The sequence below is a fragment of the Colletotrichum fioriniae genome, assembly GCF_027942845.1.
Source record: "Colletotrichum fioriniae strain IMI 355084 chromosome Unknown scaffold_8, whole genome shotgun sequence".
Classification (NCBI taxonomy): domain Eukaryota; kingdom Fungi; phylum Ascomycota; class Sordariomycetes; order Glomerellales; family Glomerellaceae; genus Colletotrichum; species Colletotrichum fioriniae.
The window spans coordinates 1-25,898 of NW_027076844.1; the positions used below are offsets into that span (position 1 = coordinate 1).

At 33.0% G+C, this 25,898-nt stretch overlaps 4 protein-coding genes across 4 annotated transcripts; 2 read left to right on the forward strand and 2 right to left on the reverse strand.

Annotated features, from left to right (window-relative positions):
* Window positions 1-298: 298 nt before the first annotated feature.
* Window positions 299-1,039, forward strand: N0V96_006830 (uncharacterized protein; the record flags this gene model as incomplete). Its single annotated transcript, XM_065757837.1, has 3 exons — window positions 299-662; window positions 717-776; window positions 975-1,039. The coding sequence occupies 3 exons, from the start codon at window positions 299-301 to the stop codon at window positions 1,037-1,039; spliced, it is 489 nt and encodes a 162-aa protein (XP_065613360.1).
* Window positions 1,040-14,548: 13,509 nt separating this feature from the next.
* N0V96_006831 (uncharacterized protein) lies at window positions 14,549-16,525 on the reverse strand (the record flags this gene model as incomplete). The annotated part of the gene is made up of 1 exon (XM_053192299.1): window positions 14,549-16,525. The coding sequence occupies one exon, from the start codon at window positions 16,523-16,525 to the stop codon at window positions 14,549-14,551; it is 1,977 nt and encodes a 658-aa protein (XP_053050063.1).
* A 2,634-nt stretch (window positions 16,526-19,159) lies between these two features.
* Window positions 19,160-19,863, forward strand: N0V96_006832 (uncharacterized protein; the record flags this gene model as incomplete). The annotated part of the gene is made up of 3 exons (XM_053192300.1): window positions 19,160-19,204; window positions 19,260-19,290; window positions 19,385-19,863. The coding sequence occupies 3 exons, from the start codon at window positions 19,160-19,162 to the stop codon at window positions 19,861-19,863; spliced, it is 555 nt and encodes a 184-aa protein (XP_053050064.1).
* Window positions 19,864-21,326: 1,463 nt separating this feature from the next.
* Window positions 21,327-24,396, reverse strand: N0V96_006833 (uncharacterized protein; the record flags this gene model as incomplete). The annotated part of the gene is made up of 3 exons (XM_065757838.1): window positions 21,327-23,630; window positions 23,855-23,879; window positions 24,173-24,396. 3 exons carry the CDS (start codon window positions 24,394-24,396, stop codon window positions 21,327-21,329), a joined length of 2,553 nt encoding a protein of 850 aa, XP_065613361.1.
* Between the last annotated feature and the right edge of the window lie 1,502 nt (window positions 24,397-25,898).

A 25,898-nucleotide genomic window follows, 5' to 3' on the forward strand; every position in this document is an offset into this window, starting at 1 on the left:
GTATACTTCGTTCAGTTACTGTGTGCTGGAAGTCGGTAAAGAGTGGGCATGGTTGAGAGCCCGGCGCCATTACAGAGGAGTCACTCCTCAGCAGTAGTCTTGGAAAGAGGCCGTGCTTGAGAGAGTCCTGTCAGCCTTCCCACAGGCTCCGCTCGCACTATGTCCTCATCGTCGCTTCCCCTTCGTGACGACAGGCCTTACTCACCTGTAGCCCTCCGCCTGTTGCAAGCTCATCTCCCGACGTACTTTTCAGAGTCGGACGCGAGTTCCGCATGGAACTGCTGGGCAGCTCAAAGATATGTTCCAGAAGCGCAGCAGGGGCGCAATCTTCATCCTGCATAAGAGTCTGGCCCGTCTTAAGGCCTTTGACAGCGCTGCCAACGGTGCGCCAAAGGCTAAAGCACCGCCGAAGCGGGCGAACCACCGCGCAACATCTTGCTCTGGCCAGAGGACAAGCTGCGGGCGGCGAAACGCTGAACTCTTGGCGTGGTACATTGCTTGCTTTTTGCGGTCTGAGCCTGATCCGGCAGCCTCTTTCCAGCGTCACTACACCCCGCGCTCCAGGGCTGTTGCCTTCATCCTCAAGCTCGAAGCCGATGCCGGCGAAGACATGGGAAGACGGAGGAGGACGAGACCTCTTCTTCCAACCTGTTTGACGGGAAGTAGACGCGCGCGCTCCTCGATCTCATCATGGACCCCTTTGACACGATGTTCAGGAGAACGGTACATCATCCTCAAGAGCTTGTTCGCCGACAAGCGCTTCAAGCGTCTCGTTGGTACGTTGTCTCGCCGACACTGGAAGAGTTCCTGTCGAGAGCCGAGATATTGCGCGGAGGACGGCGCAGGCCAGTCATGCCGATGGCGTCGCTCGGACAACGACTTCTCTTCAGATTCTGCACGACGGTAGGGAGGCGCAGATCGCGCATATTCAAAGAATTGATGGATCTTCTCGAGCGACAAGCTTGCCTTTGCAGAAATCGATCTGGGCAATGCCGTTCTTGAGGCGCCAGTTCCTGGTTACTTTGCTTCCCCTCAGTGATTGCACCACAAATACTGCGACAACCTTGAAAGGGGCTGTGGACTGACTGAGAACTAGTCTCTTATACTTAATTAATATATATATCCCTCTTTATTATTAATAAGCCTAGTATTTTATTAGTAAATATAAGAACTTTAGTATATATACGAACTTACTCATTAAAACTACTTATAAAAACTTAAAATCTTACGTTATTATTAATTACGCTAACTTTTATATTATCTTTTAAATAATTAATAAGATATTAGTTAATAAAGAAAAGGGGGTATATTAAGGCTATAGTAATTATAAAGTCTCGTACTTACTATAAGTATTTCCACTAGCCATAGCTTAGTAATATAATTAAATAAATAAAATATAAAGCTCTAGATTTTATAACTTATTAGTACTATATTACCCTTATTATAATACCGTTATTTAATAATAAGAACCCGCCTAGTCTCTAACCTTATTATAAACGTTTTACGAACTAATATAAACTATTTTATAGTTATAAAATCTTTAAAATCTTAAAAATACCCGGAGTTTAGTTAACGAAATACGATATTTACTTATATTAATAGCTTAAGTAATTACTAATACGTTTATTTATCTTATTTATAAAATATATATTAACCTCCCTAGGATCTTAATAATACCCTAATATGAATTAAGGATCCCCGTATTATTATTAGTCTATATAAGCAGCTACGTAACTAAAAAAATCCCGAATTTAATATCTATACTTATAAATAATATCTTATTAAATAGCCTTTTATTAAATAGCCTCTTATTAAATAAATAGCTTAAACTACTTTATAAAATTATAAACCTAGCCCCGCGGTTAATAAACGCAAATATTTATTATAATTATTTAGTATTTAAATATAATATAGAGGACGAATTAGTAACCGAGTTATTATAAAAAAATAGTCTAGGACTATATTATAATTAAAAAAAATATTTCTATATTAATAAAATATACTAAACGTTATATTAAATAACTACTAATATTTATAATACCGGGGAATCTTTAATCTAATTAATTAACTAATAAGAGGCCGTAATTAAGGGTAGTTTTAATAATTTTAAAAAAAATCGAGATTTAATAAGATCTCTTAATTATTATAATAAAAACTAAAATAATTTTCGAATTATATTACTTTATATAAGTAATTAAAAAATAGTCTAAGTACTTTAAATAGAATATAAAAGTAATTATATTAATTATAACTAATACAGGGATGCGCGGGCTAAAAAAAGACCTTACTAATTTAAACGCTATAATTAGCTTAAAAATAAGTTACTACCCAGATAGCTAAATAGTACTACCCGGATAGCAAAACTCTATATAATAAAGAAATTAAAAAAATAATATAAATATAAATTTTATATATTATAAAGGACGACTTCTTTTTTATTTTTTAAAATAGTATTTTTTTTAATAAGCAAAAAATAATATATAAACTAGTTTTAAATAAATAAGCTTTATATTTTTTAATTTTAAAATAGTTATTTTTATTTAAATTTTAAATTAAAAATACTAATATTATTGAATTTATAGCTAAATAACTAAGGTTTTTAAAACTTAAATATACTAATTATAATACTAAAAAATATATAAAGTATTACTTTTTTTAAAAAATAAGATCTGAATATATTAAAATAGCTTATTAATATTAATATATAGAGTAATTAATTTCTAAATTAGAAGTATTAATAAGTTAGTTTATAAGTTTATTATTATTAAAATAGAGAACTATAAACCTTATATAAGAATAAAAAATATTAAACAAATATTAAAAAATAAAAAAAACTTAGTTATATTTTTAAAAAGTTATTTAATAATATTAAAATAAAAGTATTAAAAAATAAAAAAGGGTAATATTAATATTAAAAAAAGGGATAACTTTTTAAAAAAAAGGGTTATATAAAAAGTATTAAATTACGTAACGTACTTATATAATAAGCGGTATATTATAACGAGCGGCGCACTTTTTATAACCTCTTAACCTTTTTTATAAATTAACTTAGTTATAACGTATAAGATTATTTGAAATTATATATTACCCTCTTTTTTATTACTATCCTAAATTATTTTATAAATTCGTATATTATATCTAAGCTTTTTATAATTATTATATTATTATATACGTTATTTAATACTTTTTATATAATTCTTTTTTTTAAAAGTTATTTTATTTTTTTATTTTAATATTACTCTTTTTTTAATTTCTTATACTTCTATTTTAGTATTATTAAATAACCCTCTAAAATATAACTAAGTCTTTTTTTATTTTTTAATACTTATTTAATATTTTAATCCCTATATAAAACTTATAGTTCTTTATTTTAATAATAATAAGTTTATAAACTAATTTATTAATATTTTTAGCTTAGAAATTAATTATTTTATATATTAATATTAATAAGCTATTTTAATATACTTAGATTTTATTTTTTAAAAAAAGTAATATTTTATATACTTTTTAATATTATAATTAGTATTTTTAGGTTTTAAAAGCCTTAGTTATTTAGTTATAAATCTAATAATATTAGTATTTTTAGCTTTAAAATCTAAATAAAAAATAACTATTTTAAAATTTAAAAAATATAAAACTTAGTTATTTAAAATTAGCTCATATGTTATTTTTATTTATTAAAATAAAAAATATTATTTTAAAAATAAAAAAGAAATCGTCCTTTATAATATATAAAATTTATATTTATATTATTTTTTTAATCTTTTTTATTATATAAGTACTTTTAATAAATTAAAATATTTAATATTAAGAAATCAAAGCTTATATAATAAATAGGGAAGTATATAAAGAGTAATAATATTTTATTTTTTTATAATATTTATTAAAATTAGTTAATTTATAATTATTATAATTATTAAGGATTAAGAGGCGATAAGAGCTTTTTCGTACAAGTCCTTATATACTAATTAAAAGTATTTTAACTAATTTAAATTAATATTATTTATTATTTATTTATTTTTTATTTAAATAAATACGCTATATAATTAAGAATTAGTTATTAATATATTATGAGAAAAAAATAATATTTATGTTTTTATAATAATATATAAAAAGTAGTACTTAACTATTTATATATATACTCTAAATAATAAAAAACCTATTTTTAATTATTAAGTTATTTTATATAAAGCCTTTTATTATAATTAAAAATTATAATAACCTTTATATATAATAATATTCTTATTAAAAAGCCCGTTTTATTAAAATTATAAATATTATTATTATATATTTTATATTTTATAATTATATTTTATATAAAAATAAACTAATTTTATATAATAATAAGATCTTTAACTAAGGCCCTTTAATAATTAATTTAATATTAAAATTATATTTTTTTAATTTAAGGACGCATTATATAAAGTTCTCTATTTATTATAATTTAATATACGTCTTTATTATATATATTTAAAAATTAATTAGCTATTTTTTTATATATTTTCTTATTATAAAAAGAACCTTTAATTAATTAAATTTATAACTTATTTAAAAAACTATCTTTTTTTTTATTATAATTATTTTTATTAAATTTAGTTACTTTTTTATTTTATATAATATATTTAATATATTAATAATAGAGGGTTAATTTAAAAACTTTTAAAAATAAAAATAGCTTTTTATATAAATATTTTTAAATCTTTTTTTAATAACTTAAAAAATAAAAATAATTCGGCTTTTTATTTAAAAAAGAATTATATATTCGTATATAAAAAAAAAGTATTTTAAAAAATAAAAAGAATAGAATCATAAAAAAGTGCGCCGCTCGCTATAATATACTACTCGTTATATAAGTACGTTATTACTTTTTTTTAAAAAATAAAATTTAAATATATTAAAATAGCTTATTAATATTAATATATAAAATAATTAACTTCTAAATTAGAAATATTAATAAGTTAGTTTATAAGCTTATTACTATTAAAATAAAAAAACTATAAACTTTATATAAAAATAAAAATACTAAATAAATATTAAAAAAATAAAAAAGACCTAGTTATGTTTTTAAAAAGTTACTTAATAATATTAAAATAGAGGTACTAAAAATAAAATAAAAAAGTAATATTAATATTAAAAAAAATAACTTTTAAAAAGAGGGTTATATAAAAAATACTAAACTATATATATAATAATATAATAATTATAAGAAGCTTAGATATAACGTACGAACTTATAAAATAGTTTAAAAATAGTAATAAAAAAAAAGGTAATATATAGTTTTAATTAATTTTATACGTTATAATTAAATTAATTTATAAAAAAGGTTAAGAGGTTATAAAGAATATACTACTCGTTATAATACGCCGCTCGCTATATAAGTACGTTATTATTAAAATATATTTTATTACTTTTTTTAATATATTTATATTAATTATATTAATTATAATATTAAGCTAATTAAAAAAAGGGCCTAGCCCTGAGGGGGGTAAACTTATTAAAAAGTATCGTTAAGTTCTTATTAATATAGTTATTTAACTAGCTAACTTCTTAACTAGTTATTTAATTAGTTATTTAGTTTATATATTAACGGGCTTATTTAATAATTTATTTAGTAATTTACTTAGTTTAAATAAAAAAGTAGTTTATAAATAATATAAGAAGTAATAAGAATAAAAAGAATTTTTTACGAGCTATGAGTAGTTAAATATTAGCTCTTTTAGCCCTTTTTTTAAAAAACCTTTATATTATTATTAAAATTTAAAACCTCTATAGTTAAGGGCTACTTTTTAACTTTTATAACCGACCTCTATAATTAACTTTTTTAATTAGTATTACTATATAAAATAGCTTATTTATTTTAAATTATATAATAATTTTTCGTATTAAAATTACTATATTAAATTAAGCGCGTACTTAGGGTATATTATACGTACTATATAATTAAAAAAGTATACTATATTATATAATTTTCTTAAAAGCCTAATCCTATTAAAATCGATTTTTTATACTTATAAAGCTAGAAAAAAACTACTATATATAAAGATATTTTTATTAAAAAAGCCTATTTTATTAAAATTATAAATATTATTATTATATATTCCGTATTTCTTAATTATATTTTATAAAGGGTAAATTAGGCTTAAATAATTATAAAATCCTTAGTTGATACTTTTTAATAATTAATTTTATATTAAAAACGTGTTTTTAGTTATAATTAGTATTATATAAAGTTCTTTATTTAAGTTTTATATTAAAATAATAAGTTAGTATATTAATTACGAAATATTATTTTTAATATATTATAAATAATAACGGCTTTTATATAAATAGTTTTAGGTCTTTTTTAATAATTTAAAATATAAGGATAATATAACTTTTATTTAAAAAAAGAACTTATTATTATATATAAAGAAAAAATAATTATAAAAAGAAGAGGTATATAAAAAAAAAGTGAATAACTCGTTATAATAAGCAACTTGCTATATAGGTATATTAATTATTTATTATTTAAATTTTGAATTAAAATTATTATAGTATTAGGCGCTAGGCCCCTATATGCTCAGGGCTTTAAGTACTAAACGGACTTTTTATAAATTACGTAATTATTAAACCGCTAGGCTTAAAAGCCTAGTACCCTAGATTTTACTTATTAGTTTATTTTTTTCTCTTTTTATATTAAGTTATATTTATTAAATTAATATAAATAGCGTTCTAACTTACCTCGAGTTTATTTTTATAATATTATTTAATATTATTTATAATTTTATTTTTTAAAAATAGAACGATAATATTTTAACTTATTAAATTTATTATAATAAATAGTTATTTTTATTAAAAAAAAAGCGTAATACTAAGTAATAGTTAACTAATTAATTATATAAAAGTAATTAATACTTTTTAAATATATATACTCCCTTTATTAAATATTATAATTTAAAATAAGAGTTAGGGAGGATAAATATTCCTTTATATTAATAGCTTTTAATAAGGTTATTACTTATATAAATAATACTAGAATATTATAAGTATTAATAAGAACGCTAAGCTTTTTATATTTAACTTCGAGATTAATCTTATTAATTAACTTATTAAATAGCTTTTATTTTTTTATTATATAAAATAATTAATTTAATTTTTTTTTATTATATTATTAATAAGTTCGTATTCTTTATTTAGATTTATAATAAAGGACTATTTAGTAATATTAAGTAATATAATATTAATTTTAAGTTTATTTAAGACTTATATAATTAAAATAAAGGCGCTACCCTTTATATTTAGGTTAAGAACTAGTTAAAAATATATATTACGTAGTACTAGTTTAAGTAAATACTAATTTTTATAATTAGATAACTAAGTAATAGTACTAAGTAGTTTTATAAAATAACTAAAAAAGAATATTAAAATTATTAATAAAGTTATTATAAAGTTTCGAAATATTAAAAAGTAATTAAATAAAACCTTTTATATTAACGTTATACTTAATAAACGTATTAAATAATTAAAAGATAGTTTTATATTTCGTATTAATAATAACGAGTATAATAATAATAATAAGGCTTATTATATATTTGAATAATATTTTACTTAACTTGAGGTATAAGGTAGTTATAAAGGTACTCTAATTTTAATATATTAACTAATTTATAAATTAAGTAAAATACTTAACGTCCCTATTTTTACAAGTAATAATAATAATAAAAGCTTAAAGTTCTTTTATTAACTTTAGTATATTACTAAGCGCTTCGAGAATATAAATTTTAGTATTAATAACTACTATTTAGAATATATTATTAGTAAAATTAATAATATTATAGCTAAATTTATTTATTTTATATTAGTTTTTAATAAAATTATTATAATAAACTAGTTATTTTATAAATTTAAATCGGTTTATATTAGCCCTATTATTATAAATAATACTAATTAAAAACTAAATACTTTTTTTATTATACTAAAAAACGTTTATTAAAAGCGCTTTATTTTTATTAAACTTATTTATATTAATAAGCTCCCTAAGTCTTAATAAAAATACTATTTTTATAATAAGTTTTTTATTTATTTTTAGAACTAGGCCGTTTTTTAAGTATTTAAATAAGAACTTTATTTTTTAAAAAATATATAGAGTATATTACTTAGCTTATTAATATTATATAACCCCCGTTAATTAATAATAAGGCCTTAAAAAGTATTATACTTATTTATATTATTATTATTAAAAATAAAAAAAAGTAGTATTACTAAGTATAATATTTATAGTTAAGTTATTAATTACAAAACTATTCTTAAGGCCTTATATTAAAAACTTAAAAATAGTAATATTTATTTTATTTATAATAAGTTTAGTTATATTTTTTTAAGATTATTTTAAAAAAACTTATTATTATTATAATTATTATAAATATTATTAATAAATAATATATTTTAAATTTAAAAAACTAAGCCCCTTAGTATAAATAACTTCTTAGTTAGAAGAGAAGTATAAAAATAAAAAATTAGTAATTTATTTAGTAAATTTATAAAATTTTATAAAAAGATAGCTTTTAAAAATCGAGCTTATAATAATATTTAATAAATATAAAATTTATTTAAAACCTTATTTAATATAAGAATTAATAAGTACGAATTTATAAATAATTACGTAATTTTATTATTATAAGAATTTTACGTAGCTTTATTTAGTAAATTATTACGTTTTATTTTTTATTATTAAATTTAATAATAAGTAGTTAAAAAAATACTAATATAATATAAATTATTAATTTATATATTAATTATTAAGTTTTTTTTAAAAAATACTTTTATTTTAATTTAATATAGGGCGCTATAACTTAATTTTTTAAATAAAAATAGTTTAAGTATTATAAAGTTAACCTTAATATATATTATAAGTACTTTATATAGCTTAAAGAATTATTATTATAAAATATACTTTTTATTATTATTAGGGATATAAAGGATTTATATACTTTTAAAATTATTAATATTTAATATTAAATTAATACTAAGTAATAGTAAGAGATATTTAGAATAAATATAGTATAGTATAACGAGCAGTTATAGAAATAATAAGTATTATTTAGGCTTATTAAAATACTTTATTAACTCCTTAGTACGTAAAATTAGTATATATAAAAGTCTAATAATACTAAGAGTATTTATAAAATAAATTATATACTTATTAATACTTAGGTAATGCCCCTAATAAAAGTTAAATTTATATAAACCTCTACTTAGTATAAGGGAGTAAATAATACCCTAAATATTACTTTTATTAGCGCTTTAATATTAGAGGTTAATTTAAAATATAAAAAATATAAAATTAAAATTAATTTTATTATATAAGCTAAATTAGATAATTAAAAATAAGTAAAAAAAAGTAAAAAGACTTCCTAAATAATAATAATTAAGAAATTAAAAACTTTATTATTATAAAGCTTTTTAAAAACCCTAAAGCCTTAAATAAACGTTTTTAGTAAAATAATAAGTAATATATTAGTATTATATTATAATTATAATTATAAAATAAAGCTTATAAAAAGAGGCTAAGAAAAAACTTATTTATTACCCTTTTTATAAATAATTATTACCTAAGCTAAAAAGTAATTAGAGCTTATTTTTTAAAAATATTTTTATAAAGGATTTATTAAGCTAAGTAACGCCCTTTTTATTTTAATAACCCTATTTATTAAAAAAAATATAATAATAGTTTATAATTTTATATTAATTTTAAAAAACTAAATAAAATTATAAAAAAGATTAGTATTTTTTATTTTTTAATTAACAAAATATTATTATAATTAAGCTAAGTTAAGGTTTTTACTAAACTTAATATTAAATAAGCTTTTTATTATATTTATTTTAACCCTATTTTAGAGGACTTTACGATATTTTATATTTATTATAAGGTATATAAATATAAAATATTATTATTTAGCCTTTATAATAAGCTAATTATATATTAAAAATATATAAATAATATATTAATAAAGTACTTAAATAATTTTTTATATAGCGTATATAAATAATATTTTTTATTTTTTTAAATAACTTTTTATAGTACTATAAGTATATTATAAAAAATACTAAACTAGTTATAAAAAGCCGGGCTATAAATAAATATTAAAAAAATATAAATTTAATATTATTATTATAAAATACTTAAGGTTTATAGTTAATATTAATAATATATAACTAGATAAGAATAAGGTTTTTATAATACGGAATTAAAAACTACTTATATTATTAAAAAAATATTTAGTTATTTTTTAAATTTTATAACTTTTTATAAAAAGTTTATAAAAGATTATAGATATTTAATTAAGTTATTAATAAAACTAATTAGTAAAAGCGTATTTTTTTTAATTTAATATAGATTATAATAATATATTTAAAATATTAAAATTAGTTTTTTATTATAGTATTTATATTTTATTATTTCTAGCCCGAGTTATTTATATATTTAAAAACTAATATATTAAACTTAGTATATATTAAGGCTTTAGTTTAGTAATAAATAAATAATAGTTTATAATACCCCGTCGTATTTTATTTAAAAATTATAAATAATATAAAGCTTAATTATACTATATATAATAAAAAGATATTAATAATAATAATTTATTTAAAAAAGTAGTGCGTAGAATTAGTTAGTTATTATCAAAAGTTTAATATTATTATAAATTATTAACTACTTTTATTTTTTTATAATAAAGCGCTTTTTAAATTTATAATAAGCTTACTAAGCTAATACCTTAGCTAATTTTAATTTTTAAATTTAATATTAATTAAAATAAAAAAAATATATTACTAAATATATTATTATAAAAAAAAAGGATATTAGGACTTAATAAGTACTAAAAAAGGCTAATTATATTTAAATCTTATTATTACTAAGCTTATTATTATTAAATATTATTATTAAACTATAGGCGTTATTAAAAACTATAGCTTAATAGCCCGAGCTTATTATTAAGTTTTTTTATATTAAAGGACGAGCTTTAAAGGTACTTATTAATTAAAAAAGTATTAAAACTTAATTATAATTTAATAATAATATTATTAGTTTTAATACGAGTATTAGTAATTAAGGGCTATAAATACTAAAAAGTTTAAAATAATAAGTTATTTATAATAAATAGTAAGTTCGTTATATTTAAAGAGGAGAACTTATATATTATAATAATCCGCAAAGTTTATAAATAAAAAGCTCTTTATATACTTAAATTATAATAAAATAATTAAAATAATTAAGTAATAATATTATTAGCTTAGCCTTATAATAAATATATATTAGTATATTAAAAATTATTATACGTATTATTATTTTTTAAAAGCTTTATAATAAGCCCCTAGGGAGCTAAGGTTATTATTTATACTTAACTATTTATAATAATATATTTTAATAAACTTTATAATAATACCCTCTAATTAAAAGGAGTATAACTTAATATATATAATAATTAATAAGCTAAATAAAAGAGCTATTTTAGTATTTTATTATAAAATTATTATAATTTAAAAATATAAATAAAATATTTTATAAAAGAGTATTATTAATTTTTAGGTTATTTAAGATTATTATTTTTAATTACGGCCCTTAGTTTATATTAAATTTTTTAAAAAAGAGTTTTATAAGCTTTATAGTATTAAATTATAATTATTAATAATAAATTACTTATAAATAAATAATTAAATTAAGATTTTAAATTAGTATATTTTTTTAGTACTTATAACCCCTAGTTAATTATTATTAAAATAATTAGAATAATATATTATTTATAATAAATTTTATTTATATAGCCTAGCTAAATAAAATTACGGGATTATTATTTTATAAAATTAAATTTAGTTATTAACCCCTGATTATTTCTTAATTAGGCTATTAGAACTAAATATTTTAATATAATTAAAGAGAAGCTTAATTATATAAAGGCTTAGTAAATAGTTTAAAATATTTATAAAACTTAAGAAATTACTAAGGGTAATATAAAAATTACTTAAATAAAATATTAAAAAATACGTAAATTATTATTAATAGCTTAATAATTTAAAAATTAGTAATAAAGTATTTATAAATATATTTTATTAAAAAACTAAAAAATATTAATAAATTATAATAGTTTTAAGCTAACCCCTAGCTTATTATTAATATTAGTTTAAGTAGTATATAAATTATAGAATTATTTATAAGAAGTAAAGTTTATTTAGTTTTTTATTTAAATAAATTATAAAAAGTTATAAAGGACCCCTTATTAAGATAGTATTAAAACCCTTTATTATTAATTTATTATAGTATAAATAAGCTTAAATATAAGGTTTTATAAGTAATTTAATTATAAATATAATATAATAAATTATAATACTAAGTTAATTAAAAAAAATATAATAATAACTTAATATAGTATAATATAGAGAGTTTTTATAATATATTAATAGTACTATAGGCTTTTTATAAATAATATTTTATAGCCACGGGATTATTATAAAACCTCTTATTATAGTTAAAAATAGTAATTAGTAATAGCCTAATCTTATTATAAGTTAATAATAATATAATAGCGACTTTTATTATAATAAATTTATTAAAAAAATACTTAAAAAGCTTAAGGGGCTTATTAAACTTTTTTTTTATAATTTTATTAAAACGCTATTATTAATGAATTTAAGATTATTATTTAGGAGCTGATTTTTTATTTTATAATATTATATATTCCTTTACTAATTTAATTAGTCCTAGAAATTAATAAAAAAAAATTTATATTAATAATAATAATAACTATTATAAGTGTTATAATATACTACTTTAACTTATTATTATTAATATTAAATATAATAATCTGCTTTGAAGTCCTTTAGTATAATAAAAGCCCTTATATTTATTATTAAGAAGTATTATTTATTATTAATAAGATTTATAATTTATATTATAATTATTTAAGTAACGTAAATAATTACGATATTTTTATTATTTTTTATAGGTTTTAATTATTAATAATTATAAGATTATATTATTTAGCGCCCTATTAAAGAACTAAGTTAAAAAAAAAGGACCTAAAGGATAATAATAAGGATATAAAGAGTAGTATAATAAAGGATTAGTATACTTAAGTTATAATAATAATTAAAAAATATTTAACGAGGCTAATACTTTTTTATTTATAATAATAATATAAAAAACGCTAATAATAATATTTAAATTATTAACGTTTTACGAGGTTTATAATAAACTTTTTAAAAAATAAACTTTAGTTTATAATAATTTTATTATTTAATATTTAAAAAATTAAAGCTACGTTAGTACTAATTTTTATTTTATTAACGTTTATAAAAAAAATTAAATACTAAGCTTTATTAAATAATAATAAAATAAAAAAAATAACGAGCGATTAATAAGATTTTAATAGTTTATAAAAAGATAATTTAATATTATAAATAGTACTTATTATATTAAAAAGGGAGTAATATTATAATATTAAATACTAAGCCCTTATATACTTAGGCTTTAGGTATTAAATAGACTTTTTATAAATTATATAATTATTAAATTACTAAGCTTAAAAGCCTAGTACCCTAGATTTTATTTATTAATTTACTTTTTCCTTTTTTATATTAAGTTATATTTATTAAGTTAATATAAATAGCGTTCTAACCTACCTTAAGTTCCCTTTTGTAATAAAACCGTTAATATTATTTAATTTATATTTAAATAACTAAGGCTCTTAGGACTTAAAAAATATTAATTATAATATATAATACTATATAAAACTCTATTTTATTTAAAACCCAGATTTATAATTATTAAAATAATTTATTAATATATTTATATAAAGTTATTAATTTATTAATTTAAAATATTAACAAATTAGTATATAAATTAGTTCTTATTAAAACTAAGTATTATAAGCTTTATATAATAAATAAAATATTAAATAAATATTAAAAAAGTTAAAAAAAACCTAATTGTACTTAAAAAGTTTTTTTAAAAAAAATACTTATATAAAGGGGGTAAATTATATAAATAATAATATAATAATTATAAAAAAACTAAATATAATATATAAATATATTAAGTAGTTTAGGAGATTTCTAAAGAAAAAAGCTAATAAATAGTTCTAATTAATTTTATATAATATAACTTAATTAATTTATATAAATCGTAAAAGAGTATTTAAAAAATAGGCGACTTATTATCATAAGTAACTCGCTATATATATACGTTAAATAAAGTAGGTTATATATTAAAATATTTATATAAATAAAATAGAAGTTTAGTTATTCTTAAAGTATTGTATATTTAGTCCTAGTTATTATTATTTTAATAAATACTATATATTAATATTATATAAATAATATTAAGAATCGCCTGAGTAGTTAGCAAAGGTAGAATATTAAAATAAATATATAGTATTACGGTAGGAGTTAACGTATTCAAGTAAAAGCCGAGAAATAGCTCGTCTAGGGTATATTGTAACTCATAAGGCTTAAAATGCAGTTCAAAACAAAATCAACCATAACACTAGCCTCACGTCGGGCTGCCCTGTTGTGATCATCGCTCCATACGCTCGTCATGGACGAGTGACACGTTATATCGCTCTTCACCACTCCACACCTTGCCCACCGAGTTACACTGGGCCACCGCCTGTCGCATATCGGACATCAGCCCACCAGGGCCACTCGCAAAGACCGCCGTTCGCCCAGCGATGGTGGCATCGACAAATTCTCTTACAACCGTCGCCAGCTCGGGATGGCGCTGGGTGTCATTGACACCCGCCTGATCCATCGCGCGAGCTGAAACCTGTACTTGCTTCTCACCCGAACTATTGCCAGTATCAGAGGAAGACTCCGATCCCGAGAGGTCGCCGGAGTGCCCGTAACGAGAAGAGGCGGTGCCGGAGTCGCGTGTGGCAAAGATACGAACCACAACATCTGGGCCCTGCTCAGCCTTCAAAGCATCGAGCTCGGGCTGTACCCAAGCTAAGTCGTTTGTATGTCTCACAACCCAAACCAGTTCGAGCTTTCGCGATGCCCCAGAGTGCTTTTTCAGACTCATCAAAACGGGGAGGACATAGGTAATACCGGTACCACCAGCAACACACAGAATGTTGACATCTGAGGTGACGTTTCTCAAAATAGGGTCGCCGTAAGGTCCAGTCAAGACAACGGGAGTAGTTAGACCGGCGGCACCCTTCTCAACAGGACCGGCAGCGAGCTTACGTGAAGCGATCTGAGCAACCTTCTTCGTCTCACCACCCTTGGCGCGGAAAATGTAGGAATGTTTTGTTTTTCCATTCACAGTAACGGGGGCGTTGAGGGGCGTGAAGGGGTGTGATTGCCAGATGCTACTCTCGCTGAAGCACAGGTAGAAGTGCTGGCCAATCTTCCAGGCATCGTGGGAGTGATTGAAGTCGAGTCGGACAACGTCGCCATTCTCGGGATCAGGAAATACTGTCATAGCCGCCTGCGCAGCAGAGAAGCCCATGCCCTTGCCCTCGATGAAGTTGTGATGCATCAACGCAGTTCTTACACCACGGGCGAAGCGGTCCATGAACCAGATCACAAGAGCCGGAATCATGAAACACTCCAGGTTCTTCCAGTGACCAATGCAAGCGCCAATGTATAACATGGCAAGCACGTAGTGCGACTTGCGGAAGAATTCGTAGCCAGTCAGACGGATGACTGGGGGCAAGCTGAGGATATAGAGGGCCATGAGGAAGAACAAGGCGATGCAGCCCCATATCATGTAGAGTTGCGAGATCCATTCGTTGGCCACCGTGGGCTGAGGCTGATATAGACGGACCTCGATCACCAGCCAGCCAATGGTATGCAGACTGGACTGGACAACGATGATATAGCCAACCCAACGGTGAAGAAAGTTGAAGTTCTGATAGGGAATGCCGGTGAGAAGGGAGAGGATCGACTCTCGTGTCGAGAAGAGGACGGACAAGGGTGTAAGAGCGTAGGCAAGGATTCCGATACGATCAGACCAGGGACCGAGACTGACTCTGGTGTTGTAGACGCCTGGCATCTTCTTGACGGGGGTGATCCATGTGTTGTAGACAATACCGACAAAGGAGAAGACCAAGAGATAGCCGGACAATACGGCCAAGATCAATACCTGGAGGCGGGTGGTCCTACCGAAGATGGGACGGACGCAGTCGGGGAGGAGGTATCGGTTGATTGCGGACGAGGTAGTCTGACGGAGGCGATTTAGAAAGCCCTTGCTTGCACGTGTATCCTCGAGAAGGGCAGCTCGAAGGACATCCTCCTCGGAGAGAGACGGCAATGCCCGTCGACCGACAGCCCATATTAACAAGATGGCGCCAATAACCGCCCACAAAATACCGACGTATAGCATGCCCAAGTCGTGAGAGGCGTAGACAACATCCAGATAGGCGCAGGATCCGGCGTCGTTGGTACACGGGAGGGCTCGATCTACGTAGCCCCAGTGAGGTTCTATCGTGGTAGCATCACTCAAGTTCTGGATGTGGCGGGCCGCCACATGAGACTTGAGTTGGGAATCCATGGTGTTATCGGAGGTGCCGTGAGAAGACCAGATGTTGGAGGTGACCGAAGATCGGGTTGTATCTTATGACAGCGCTCAGCGCCGTCTTGATACTTCGGCTTTTTGGAGGTGATCTACTTTGAAAGAGATGTTTGTGCACATATGGCTGAGGTGATGGATGGATTTATAAGTGCCGTCAAAGTGCCTGTCTCAATACAACATAAAGTGTATGAGCTTCTCAAGAGCAAAGAGTGCTAGATCTCACAAGTCGGGCTAAGGACAATGTGATGGACAACGTACAAAGAAGTCGGTGGGCGGTACGGTAGATGATGAGAGTAGATGTGAGTAAATGGCAGCCAGCGAGACAGAGACTCTTAAGGGGAGGATGGTGTGGCACGGAGAATGCAGTGTGGTATCATCATTCGAGTAGAAGAAACGGGACCAGGCGGGATTTGAGAAGGTTTCCGGGAGCTCGTCACGGCGGGTTATGGAGTTTGCGAAGGTGCTAGTTAATCTAGGGGTCTTGGTAATGTTTCCGGGTTTGGGGCGGCTCCGCGATGTTTGGAGCCGGAAGGAGGGCTAAGGGACCACTGGTGTCACTCTTAAAGAGAATCCCCATATTGAAACCCGCATATATACAGTTGCTTTTTGAGCAAGTTTCTGTGTCATCAAGAATGGCTGCGCTAAGTTTGGCCAAGGCAGTAATTACTCCTCGATTCTGGAGGACGATGGGAGGGGCTGGCCAGGTTCAGAGATCTATACCATTCGCAAAAGGAACATCTGCGCTTGGTTTGTTTCTAGAGCATATTTGTGGAGAATGAGTCGGAACCGTGAACGTGAGGAGACCCATGGTGTGAAAGCTCTTTAGAATGTGGCAGAACGGCTAAGTGGACCATAAGAACTGAGGGAACAACTGCTCATGAGGTGGTATTCTATGAACAAATTGGGCAACATGAGCCGGGAGAAGTCAGTGATAGTGCAGTGAAGATGTTGCAAAACACGGAAACCATGATCGTGTGGTGGAAGGGAGTGAGCAAGTTGAGCATCTTTGAGCAAGTTTCTGTTGGAAAGTGGACCCGGACCGGGGTCTCGCGTGGGAACCGAACTATGGGACCCACCGTGGCGTATGGGGCCGGGCTGCAGAGAGCGGCGCGGCTCTCGGGACCGTCAAGGTTCTTCCTACCATGTTTCCCCTCATCCCGAACTACCAGTCAGCTCTGGAGGCTCTGGTACAGCCTACGAGCCTCCAATTCATCAATATCCTCTTTACGCTGGGAAGAATTACCTCCAGCTTGTCCAAGCCATTGCCTCTTTTGGCGTCGAGTCGTCGTACCCAGCAGGGAGGATAAGCCTCAATATGGTATGCTCTAGGGCTGGCTCAACAGGTTGAATGGTCACCCGAAATGGGTTCAGCGGAACCTGGAAAACGGGAGACCCGCCCTCGGGTCGGGTGGCTTTTGCGATCACGGTTAACTGAACGCCGAAAGCGTTATGGATAGGCATATTACATAGGTACCTCAGACCCAAGCTATCTCATTGTGCAACCCAGAGACCCAAGATGAATTCATTCGAGATTCGCTTGATGGGGATGCGTTGATTGTCTTCAGCATGTATCTTCGTTAAAGCCATAGAATCGAGTCGCATATTGCCATGGCTCGTGAAGTCCGATCTGACTCGATTCCGGTGGCAAAAGTATTTGATTCACTCTCCACCTACTATGCTAGATTGGAATCATCTTCGGAAACACTCCCAGTTTATTGCTATCCGGCAAGCTTTAGGTAAGACCGGGTAAGGTGCTAACGATGTCTCCTCCTCCTCGGTTTCCCTTGGCAAACACTGAAGCCAGATTAGCGTGAGCAAGATAGAGGGTCTGCTGTCGTAATACGGATGCCCGCCAACTATCCAACGCCTAACCTTCCCATACCAACGTAACATTCTTTCGGTTCACTTGCATGAGTGGAACCCTTTGAATCGTCAACAGCGAAAACAGACGGTCTTATGTAAAGTCCTTAACTCAATCCCCCCTCTTGAAACTTGCGCAGCACCACCTTTGTCGTTGACTGACCAGGATCTGCCAGCCATATTTGCGCTAACCCATAAGTAGTGACATCCCCCTCCACACACCTTCTTTGCCCTGTGTGCCATTTTCCTCTTCTCCGGGTCCCTGTCACTCCTACTACTGTGTACATTTCTGCAATCACTAAGTGTTCGGCCCGTGCTGACCCTGTACCCATGGGACGTCCCTCCAACTCTCTCATATCCACTCAACACCCGTCCAACCTCCAGGCCAGCTCCGGGACTTGAGCCCGTATAGATATCGAGCGATCCCAGTGTGGACGGTCTGCGGGGTGCTTTCTGAAGTTCTCTCTACGTTTGCCAGTGCCCTGCTTCACGTCAATGGCGTCAACGTAATCCAACCCTCACTACCACTTGCTTCGCATCTGCTTGATCGCCGCCGTTAAGGATTCTCTCCATCGACCGCCTCAACCAATCGCATCGCATCCCGTCAGAACGTACTTGCGACGCCCGAACCATATCGGCTACTTCGCTACTCTGAATCGCCTCATTCGACGCCAACCTACTCTGCATCTACTGGCTCAACTCTTTCCCTTCTCTCTTCGCATAGAAGCTTCTGGCTTGCCAAATTAGCCCATCATGGACCACAGTTCGATGGCCAGCTCAACGGACTGCAAGATGTCGGTATGTTTTTGTTCCTGGCCTCCGAGTACATGTGCTCATCTAACATGACGACTAGATGTTGTGGAACTGGTATACCATTGACGCATGTAAGTACAATGAGTGTATCCTCTCGAGGCGCAGAGAAATATCGTGGTCTATGCCAATACATTCGGGAAAAAAGCTAATGAGTCGATGCGATAGGTTTCCTCGCATCTTCATGGCAGATCAAGAACGCCGGCATGTTCGCCGCTAGCTGCATCGGTGTCGGTCTGCTCACCGTCTTCCTCGAAGTATTCCGCCGACTCGGAAAAGAATATGATGCCCTCATCCAGCGCCAATTCCAAGCCCGCGCCGCCGAACTCCAAGCTCGCATGCCCAAGGAGACGGACTGCTGCGAACCTCCCGCCGTCGTCGCCCCCCAGACGCTCGTCTTCCGTGCATCGCCACTGCAGCAGCTCATCCGATCCGTAATCCACGCTGCGACTTTTGGATTGGCATACATTGTTATGTTGCTAGCCATGTACTACAATGGCTACCTCATCATCTCCATCATAATCGGCGCTGGCTTGGGCAAATTCCTTTGCGACTGGCTTGTTATTCGTGTCACTTTGGAGGCTCTCGCGCCAGCAGCTCCCAATAATATTGTGGGAATCGAGGAGCCCAGTGTCTGCTGCGGTTGAGAGAATGGTGTGCTGGTTGGATTTGCATATTGTTTTACACAGAGCGTTTGGAAAAGCGTCTTATGACGGGGCGTTGATGGCGCGGCATGTCTGTTATTTGTTGCATGAGGTTCAATCTTCCTCGGTCTGGGAGCAATTTGCAAGGTGCCCAATCTTCGTGCACATGATGAATCAATACCCTGTCTCTTTTTTTCGGTCTTGTATTCGTTCCGCTACTTCTCGATTCATCATGACACAAACCTTGAAGTTGCCTCTTATTGCAATTGTGAATCTAGCCACTGCTCTCGCAGGCGAAACGAATCTGGGCACGAAAATGAGCTTTGCCCAGTCCTTCAAAGAGTCGAGCACTATGATGTGGGTTGGTCTATTTGAAATACGGAGTACTTTCTTCTTCTTGTCAAGAGTAGCGGCTCAGTGAGTCTGTACCGATGCCACTTGTCGACTACTGGCCTACCATGGCTTCAATACATCACACATTTGACATGGCCGTATCGTAGACCCGAGCAGCCACTACCTTACTACCGTCCTATCCACGTCATAGACTAGTTTAACCTGGAGAACAACTCTAGATTAGCGAACCGACACAGCGGGAATGATTACCAAGGCCATTTCAATTCCGCTAGGTGTTGTTCCATATGGCCCAGAACAATATATAGATACGGTAGTGATCAAGGCCGCCTAGACAGACTATCAAGCTTGCTGACTGATATCTCGCGTGTTTCCTCCTTTATATTGTGATCGCAATATTGATCCTCATCAATTCTTGGAAAAGCGTTCTCCGTGTAGTTTCACCGATACCTAAAGACAATGCACCAACGAATTGCTCCATACTCCTCATCATTATAGATTCTCCGGAAGGGAATGAGGTTCGTTTCTAGGTAGGTACGAGCAGTACTCTACGCCCAACACCCTTCCTAACCTATTAGGTTTATAGAACAGGATCGAATTCTCCATTTTTCTTAGCACACACTTCAATAGCTGACGAGTTGCACAGCATCCAGCTGGGCTTGGTGTGTCCAGGCGGCTAGCGCAACCTGGCACCTACCTCATGCGAGAGGCGGAACGGCCCGCTGGGACGTGGCCTGTGATGCAGGACGTGTATCAACATGGACACAGAATAACGTTCAAGACTAGGTAGCAGTGCTCCATGTCATCCTCTGTTTCTCATTATTGTCTTCCGAGACATCGCCCACAAGCCACATACTCCTTATTAATCCTCATCTTCCTCATTACCATGATAGCCCTAGTTTTGTTTCACTCACGCTCATCCTTCCGTGAAGTCCATCATGATCATACAAGCCTTCCAATGCCATTTTCAAATCAAAGGTCGCTAAGTCGAATGCGAAAATGGCAGACTGTGCTGAGCTCCTACATAAATGATGCCCCAATAAACCCGGTAAGGTAGCACTTACGCTCAGGACCCTATTCGCAAATGTCTCCTCGTCGTGGCACTACTACTCCGCTCATGAAAGAAATTTGGCACCCTCCTGCTTGAAGAGCCAATCGCTGTTGGCATCAACCATGAAGTTCGTAATGTTGAACTCGTTACCCGGGGCTGGTGGCGCATTGGATCCGCCATTCTCACTACTAGCATCCATGCCCGACGTCGTCCCGTTCTGCCCGTTACTGCCACTGATGCCATGCTGAATCTCGTTGCCAGCGGGTAGACGTGGCACGTTGAAAAAGTCGAATACGTCCAGGTACTCGAGCTCATTTGGTGCCGGTGTTCTGGCCGGTGTAACGCTAGGAAGCCGGCTGTGATTTGGCATACCGTTGGCACGGGGCTGACGGGATATGAGGAAGTCGAGATCAAACGCTGTGCGACGCATGTCTGCTAGTATCTTGACTGAACTGGGTGTGACACCATCCCCTTGACGCTCGCTGTCGCGATGTTCGTCCAGAACACGTTGCAAGAGGCCGCAGTAGCGGGCAGCTACAGGCCAGTAACGTCCCATTTCACGTAGCGTCTCGACAAAGAACTGAATCTGAGGCGAGAGCTTGTGCTCGACGGTAGACCCATGGACGAGGAGCAGACGCGAGGCTACCCACAAGGTAAAGGCAAAGGGAGGGCCTAGCTTTGCCAAAAGGCCGTTGTTGACGACAAATTCACCCAGCGCAGCAATGTTCTCGACGGCGCCGTGACAGCGCTGTGAGGCACTGTATGACGGGGTGAAAATTGGCGAACGAGTTGTTGGATACGCCGCCGACGAATGCAGTCGGATCACAGCCGTGTGGTACGTTGCATGCAGCATCACCCAGCCGCAGTTCAGTGTCTTATTGCCGGGCTGGAACAACTTGGCCATATTGCCGTACTCTCCAGGAAGACCAAACTTCCAGGATGTGAGCATGTTGTCGAGCTCTTTGTATCGCATCTGCCATTGCTCCACGTCACTGAGAGCACTGATATCGACAGGCTGTTTCAAGAACTTGTGAATCTTGGACAGTATTGCCAAGATCTCTATGTAATATGAGAAAGCACCAAGATTCTCTGGCTTGTTAATCTCGTATTCGGGATTCGTGTCCTCAGGATGGTCCTGAGTCCTGAACCATCGAGTTTCGACTTTCTGATTCTTGATCCATAGATCATCTCGGCATGGCAGGGTCCGGTCGACTTCCTTGTCGTCCAGAGCGAATTCGAAGGCAGTGGCCAGAGTGGCATATCGATCAAGAAGGTAAATCATCCAGAAGAGCCGCCGCCTGGATTCTTCCTCAATGAAGTCCTTTGGTTCTGGTAGGATCATGGCCCTCAGTGTATAAATGGAGGTGAAGTTTGGCGAAACTGAGAAGGAAGTGCTCTCAACGGCCAGCCCGAGTTGAACAACCGACCTAGTTATGAGAGCCATAATGTTCCAGCCGGGGGGACCATTACTGCTGCCGACGAGGTCTAGGGCAAGAATTACTAAGGCTTGCAGGGCCTTAACCGAGGAATTCTCCATGCCATAGAGCAAGACCCTTTGCTTCGATATGGAATGGTAATGCTGCCGATTTTCCTCGGTTAGTCTTGAGTCAGTAGAGTATCGGAGCGTTGTGGCCACAATGGCATGTAGCAGGATACGATCTGTCTCTTCAAGAGTGGACGGGCCAAACAAAGAATCCAGCGTCGTCTTCCGATGGAGAATGGGGCACCAGGTATTGATGTGCTTGAAGTAAAGATCAACCAGGGCGTAAAGCAGGTCATAGGGCGGTAGCTCCTGGTCCGGGGCCGTCGACGTCTGGCTTTGTGCCATGGCAACATCTGGAGAGTGCAATTGCGTTTGACTTGTGCCGTAATATTCCTGCGCCGCACTGCTAGGGTGGGACATGGCAGTGATATGGCTCGGCGGTGCAGCCATGCTGGTCATGGGCATTTGATTTTGAAACTCGTGCATGGATGGAGTGGGGGGCGGCATTCCAAACTCCATGGACTGTGAGGTTGAGGGGTAAGATGATGGTTTCTGGAGGAAGAGAGCCGTTTCCGCCTGCGGCGTTCGATGGGACTCAGATGGCCTAAACAAGGCATTGGTCTCTCGTGGTGTGCCATGATCACTCGGCAGACTCGGGTTACTATTCCGAATGCTTGGGGCTACGCCGTGATGTTGATTGGATGTCAGAGTCGCCTGGAGAATCTCGGAGTGAGTTCTGAGTATCTCCTCGAGCTTGTCCAGTCGCTGCTCCAGCTCGCGGCCGTAGCCAGCACGAAGACCAGGCTTCTTGCGCTCCTTGTACTCGCACAAGGCTCCATTGCGGCTACACCAGCCGCAGGAGGGCTGTCCTCGGTCACATTTCACCTACTCAGTCGCGGCAAGTCAGCCACAAATTCCAAGTTAAGAGCTAAGTAGATTATCTGAGGCGTAAGAAGGTAAGAACAGGGAGGCTAATGTTGGGAGTAGTCATTGACTTTTCAGGTTATGAACGAGCTGCGCATGACACATTGATAGGGCGATTTGGGAAACTGAGATGCAGCGAGAAAAGAAGAGAAAGAGACGGAAAAAGAAACGGGACTTCGTGCAACCTTTCTCTGCTTGCATAGCTCGCATCTTGGAGTTGGATTGTTAGCTTCAGGGTTCTGCTCGGAAGGCACGGGTTCAGGCGACGGTGGTTCGAGGGACATGGGGGCAAAGCCCAGGGGGGACAATTAAAGACAAGAAACTGGGCAAAGGGGAGGTAGAGAGGCGGGTGGCTGAGTGGATAGAGGGAGCAAGGCACCCAAGCAGCCGGGTTTGATATGAGTTGAGATGAGTGAGGCGCGATAGGGTTGAGTGAGGGTGAGTGGCATAGCATGGGGTGAGGTGAGGTGAGGTGAGGTGAGCTAGGACGGGGAACGACATACGAGACAGATATGGGTCTTTTGCGCTTCCCAAGGCGGGTGACATCCTGATCGTCTTGGTCAAGATCGTTCTCGTCTCCGCTTTGCAACTGGTTGCCGTCGTCAGAGTCCTGGTCCTGGCTATGAGACTGATTTTGGTCATGGCTCTGGCTACGATTGTGCTGAACCGACTTGATGTTAGCTGCAGGCGGTGACCGGCTGCTGAGGGAGTGGCCGTTGTGCTGCATCCTCGGTGTGGCAGTCTCCGAGCAATGGCTGGCGGAAGGGTAAAACAAGACCGAGAGATGTGTATCTGAAGAGCAAGTGTGACGCAGGCACAGAGCCGAATGGTTGGGTAGGACGCGCGAGCGCACATACGCACACACACACACCAACACGGATAGAAGGCGAACGCGTAGGCGTGCGTATGAGTTGGAGTCGCAGGCGTTTGTGCGAGATTCCAACGCGCGGATTCGGGAGAAGCTTGGGAATCTCGGGTTAATGTTGAGCAGAGGGTGGGAGAAAAAAAAAAAAGGGCACCGGAGGCTGGGGTCGGGAAAGAAGAGGCTCGGGGTATTTTTTTTTGTGTTTTTTTTTTGTCCCACACGTGCCACACTCCAGTGGGAGTCCAGACTGTTTGACAGACACCAAAAAGGACTGCACGAGACAAGGAACGACAAGGAAGAGGGCGGGGGAAGCAAGTTCGGGGAGGGAAGGAAGCGGAGGTGGAGAGGACAAGCTGGAAATACGTGACCGGGATGGGATTTAATTGGGCTGGAAGAGATGGGGAAAGAGGGATGGGCCTGACGAGCTGAACAAACTGTCTCAATGGGCCAAAGGAAGGAAGGTGACTTACCCAAGGTGCGTAGACGTATAAAGTCTTGACTACACTACCTAGGTGAATTGATTGAAGGCTACCATCACCTCGCAACTGGAAAGCCCGATGAAGAAGTCGGAGTCGAGTCCCTCGTCGTCGTTGATGTCTCTGGTCTGTTTTCGTTGTCGTTCCTGTACGCGTGGGCTGCGGGAACAGAAGACAGCAACAAGCACGTTTGTACTGTGTAGGTACTTGGTGACACCTGGAAATGATACCCTACCTAGGAAGGAGCTGTCGAGACAGCGTACCTAAAAGGCTCAGGAACGTCAGGCGACGCGATTCCGTGCTAGCAGAATCTTGCGGGAGAGCGCTTGTCCTGTGCAGCTCAGCAAACTGATACCAACTAAGGTACATAGAGAGTATCAGGCTCAAGACAAGATCAGAAAGAACGCGGGGTGAAGCGACAGGCAGAGAGCGAATGTTGCCGGCGGTTGGGGGCGGCCGAATCGGAAATGGATTGTGTGGGGAAGAAGAAGGAAGCACGCACGCGCGCACGCACGCACCGGTGCCCGCACCACTGCCCGCACGAGGGCGAGGGGAATGCGGAGAAATCGCTGACAGATTGGCGCCTTCCGAGGCTCATCGAGGTTCCCCATCCATAGGACCTTTTCATCCAATGAAAACTTCGGGGCTGGAAAAAGCGAGATTCATCAGCCTCTCTCATTGGCTGGGGCATCCCGTATTCAGCCACCTGCAAAGTGTGGAGGTGGCTGTGGTCCTAGCCAATGGTACGTACTTTGGACAACATGAGATGGGTGGCCGTGGCGCGCCGCAGAGGAAATGAAGTAAATGTGAATACCACAGACCAATCCAACACAGAAAACAATAGCTGAGTCTTCTGTCCCGTGCAGCCTCAAAATCCTTCCATACAGT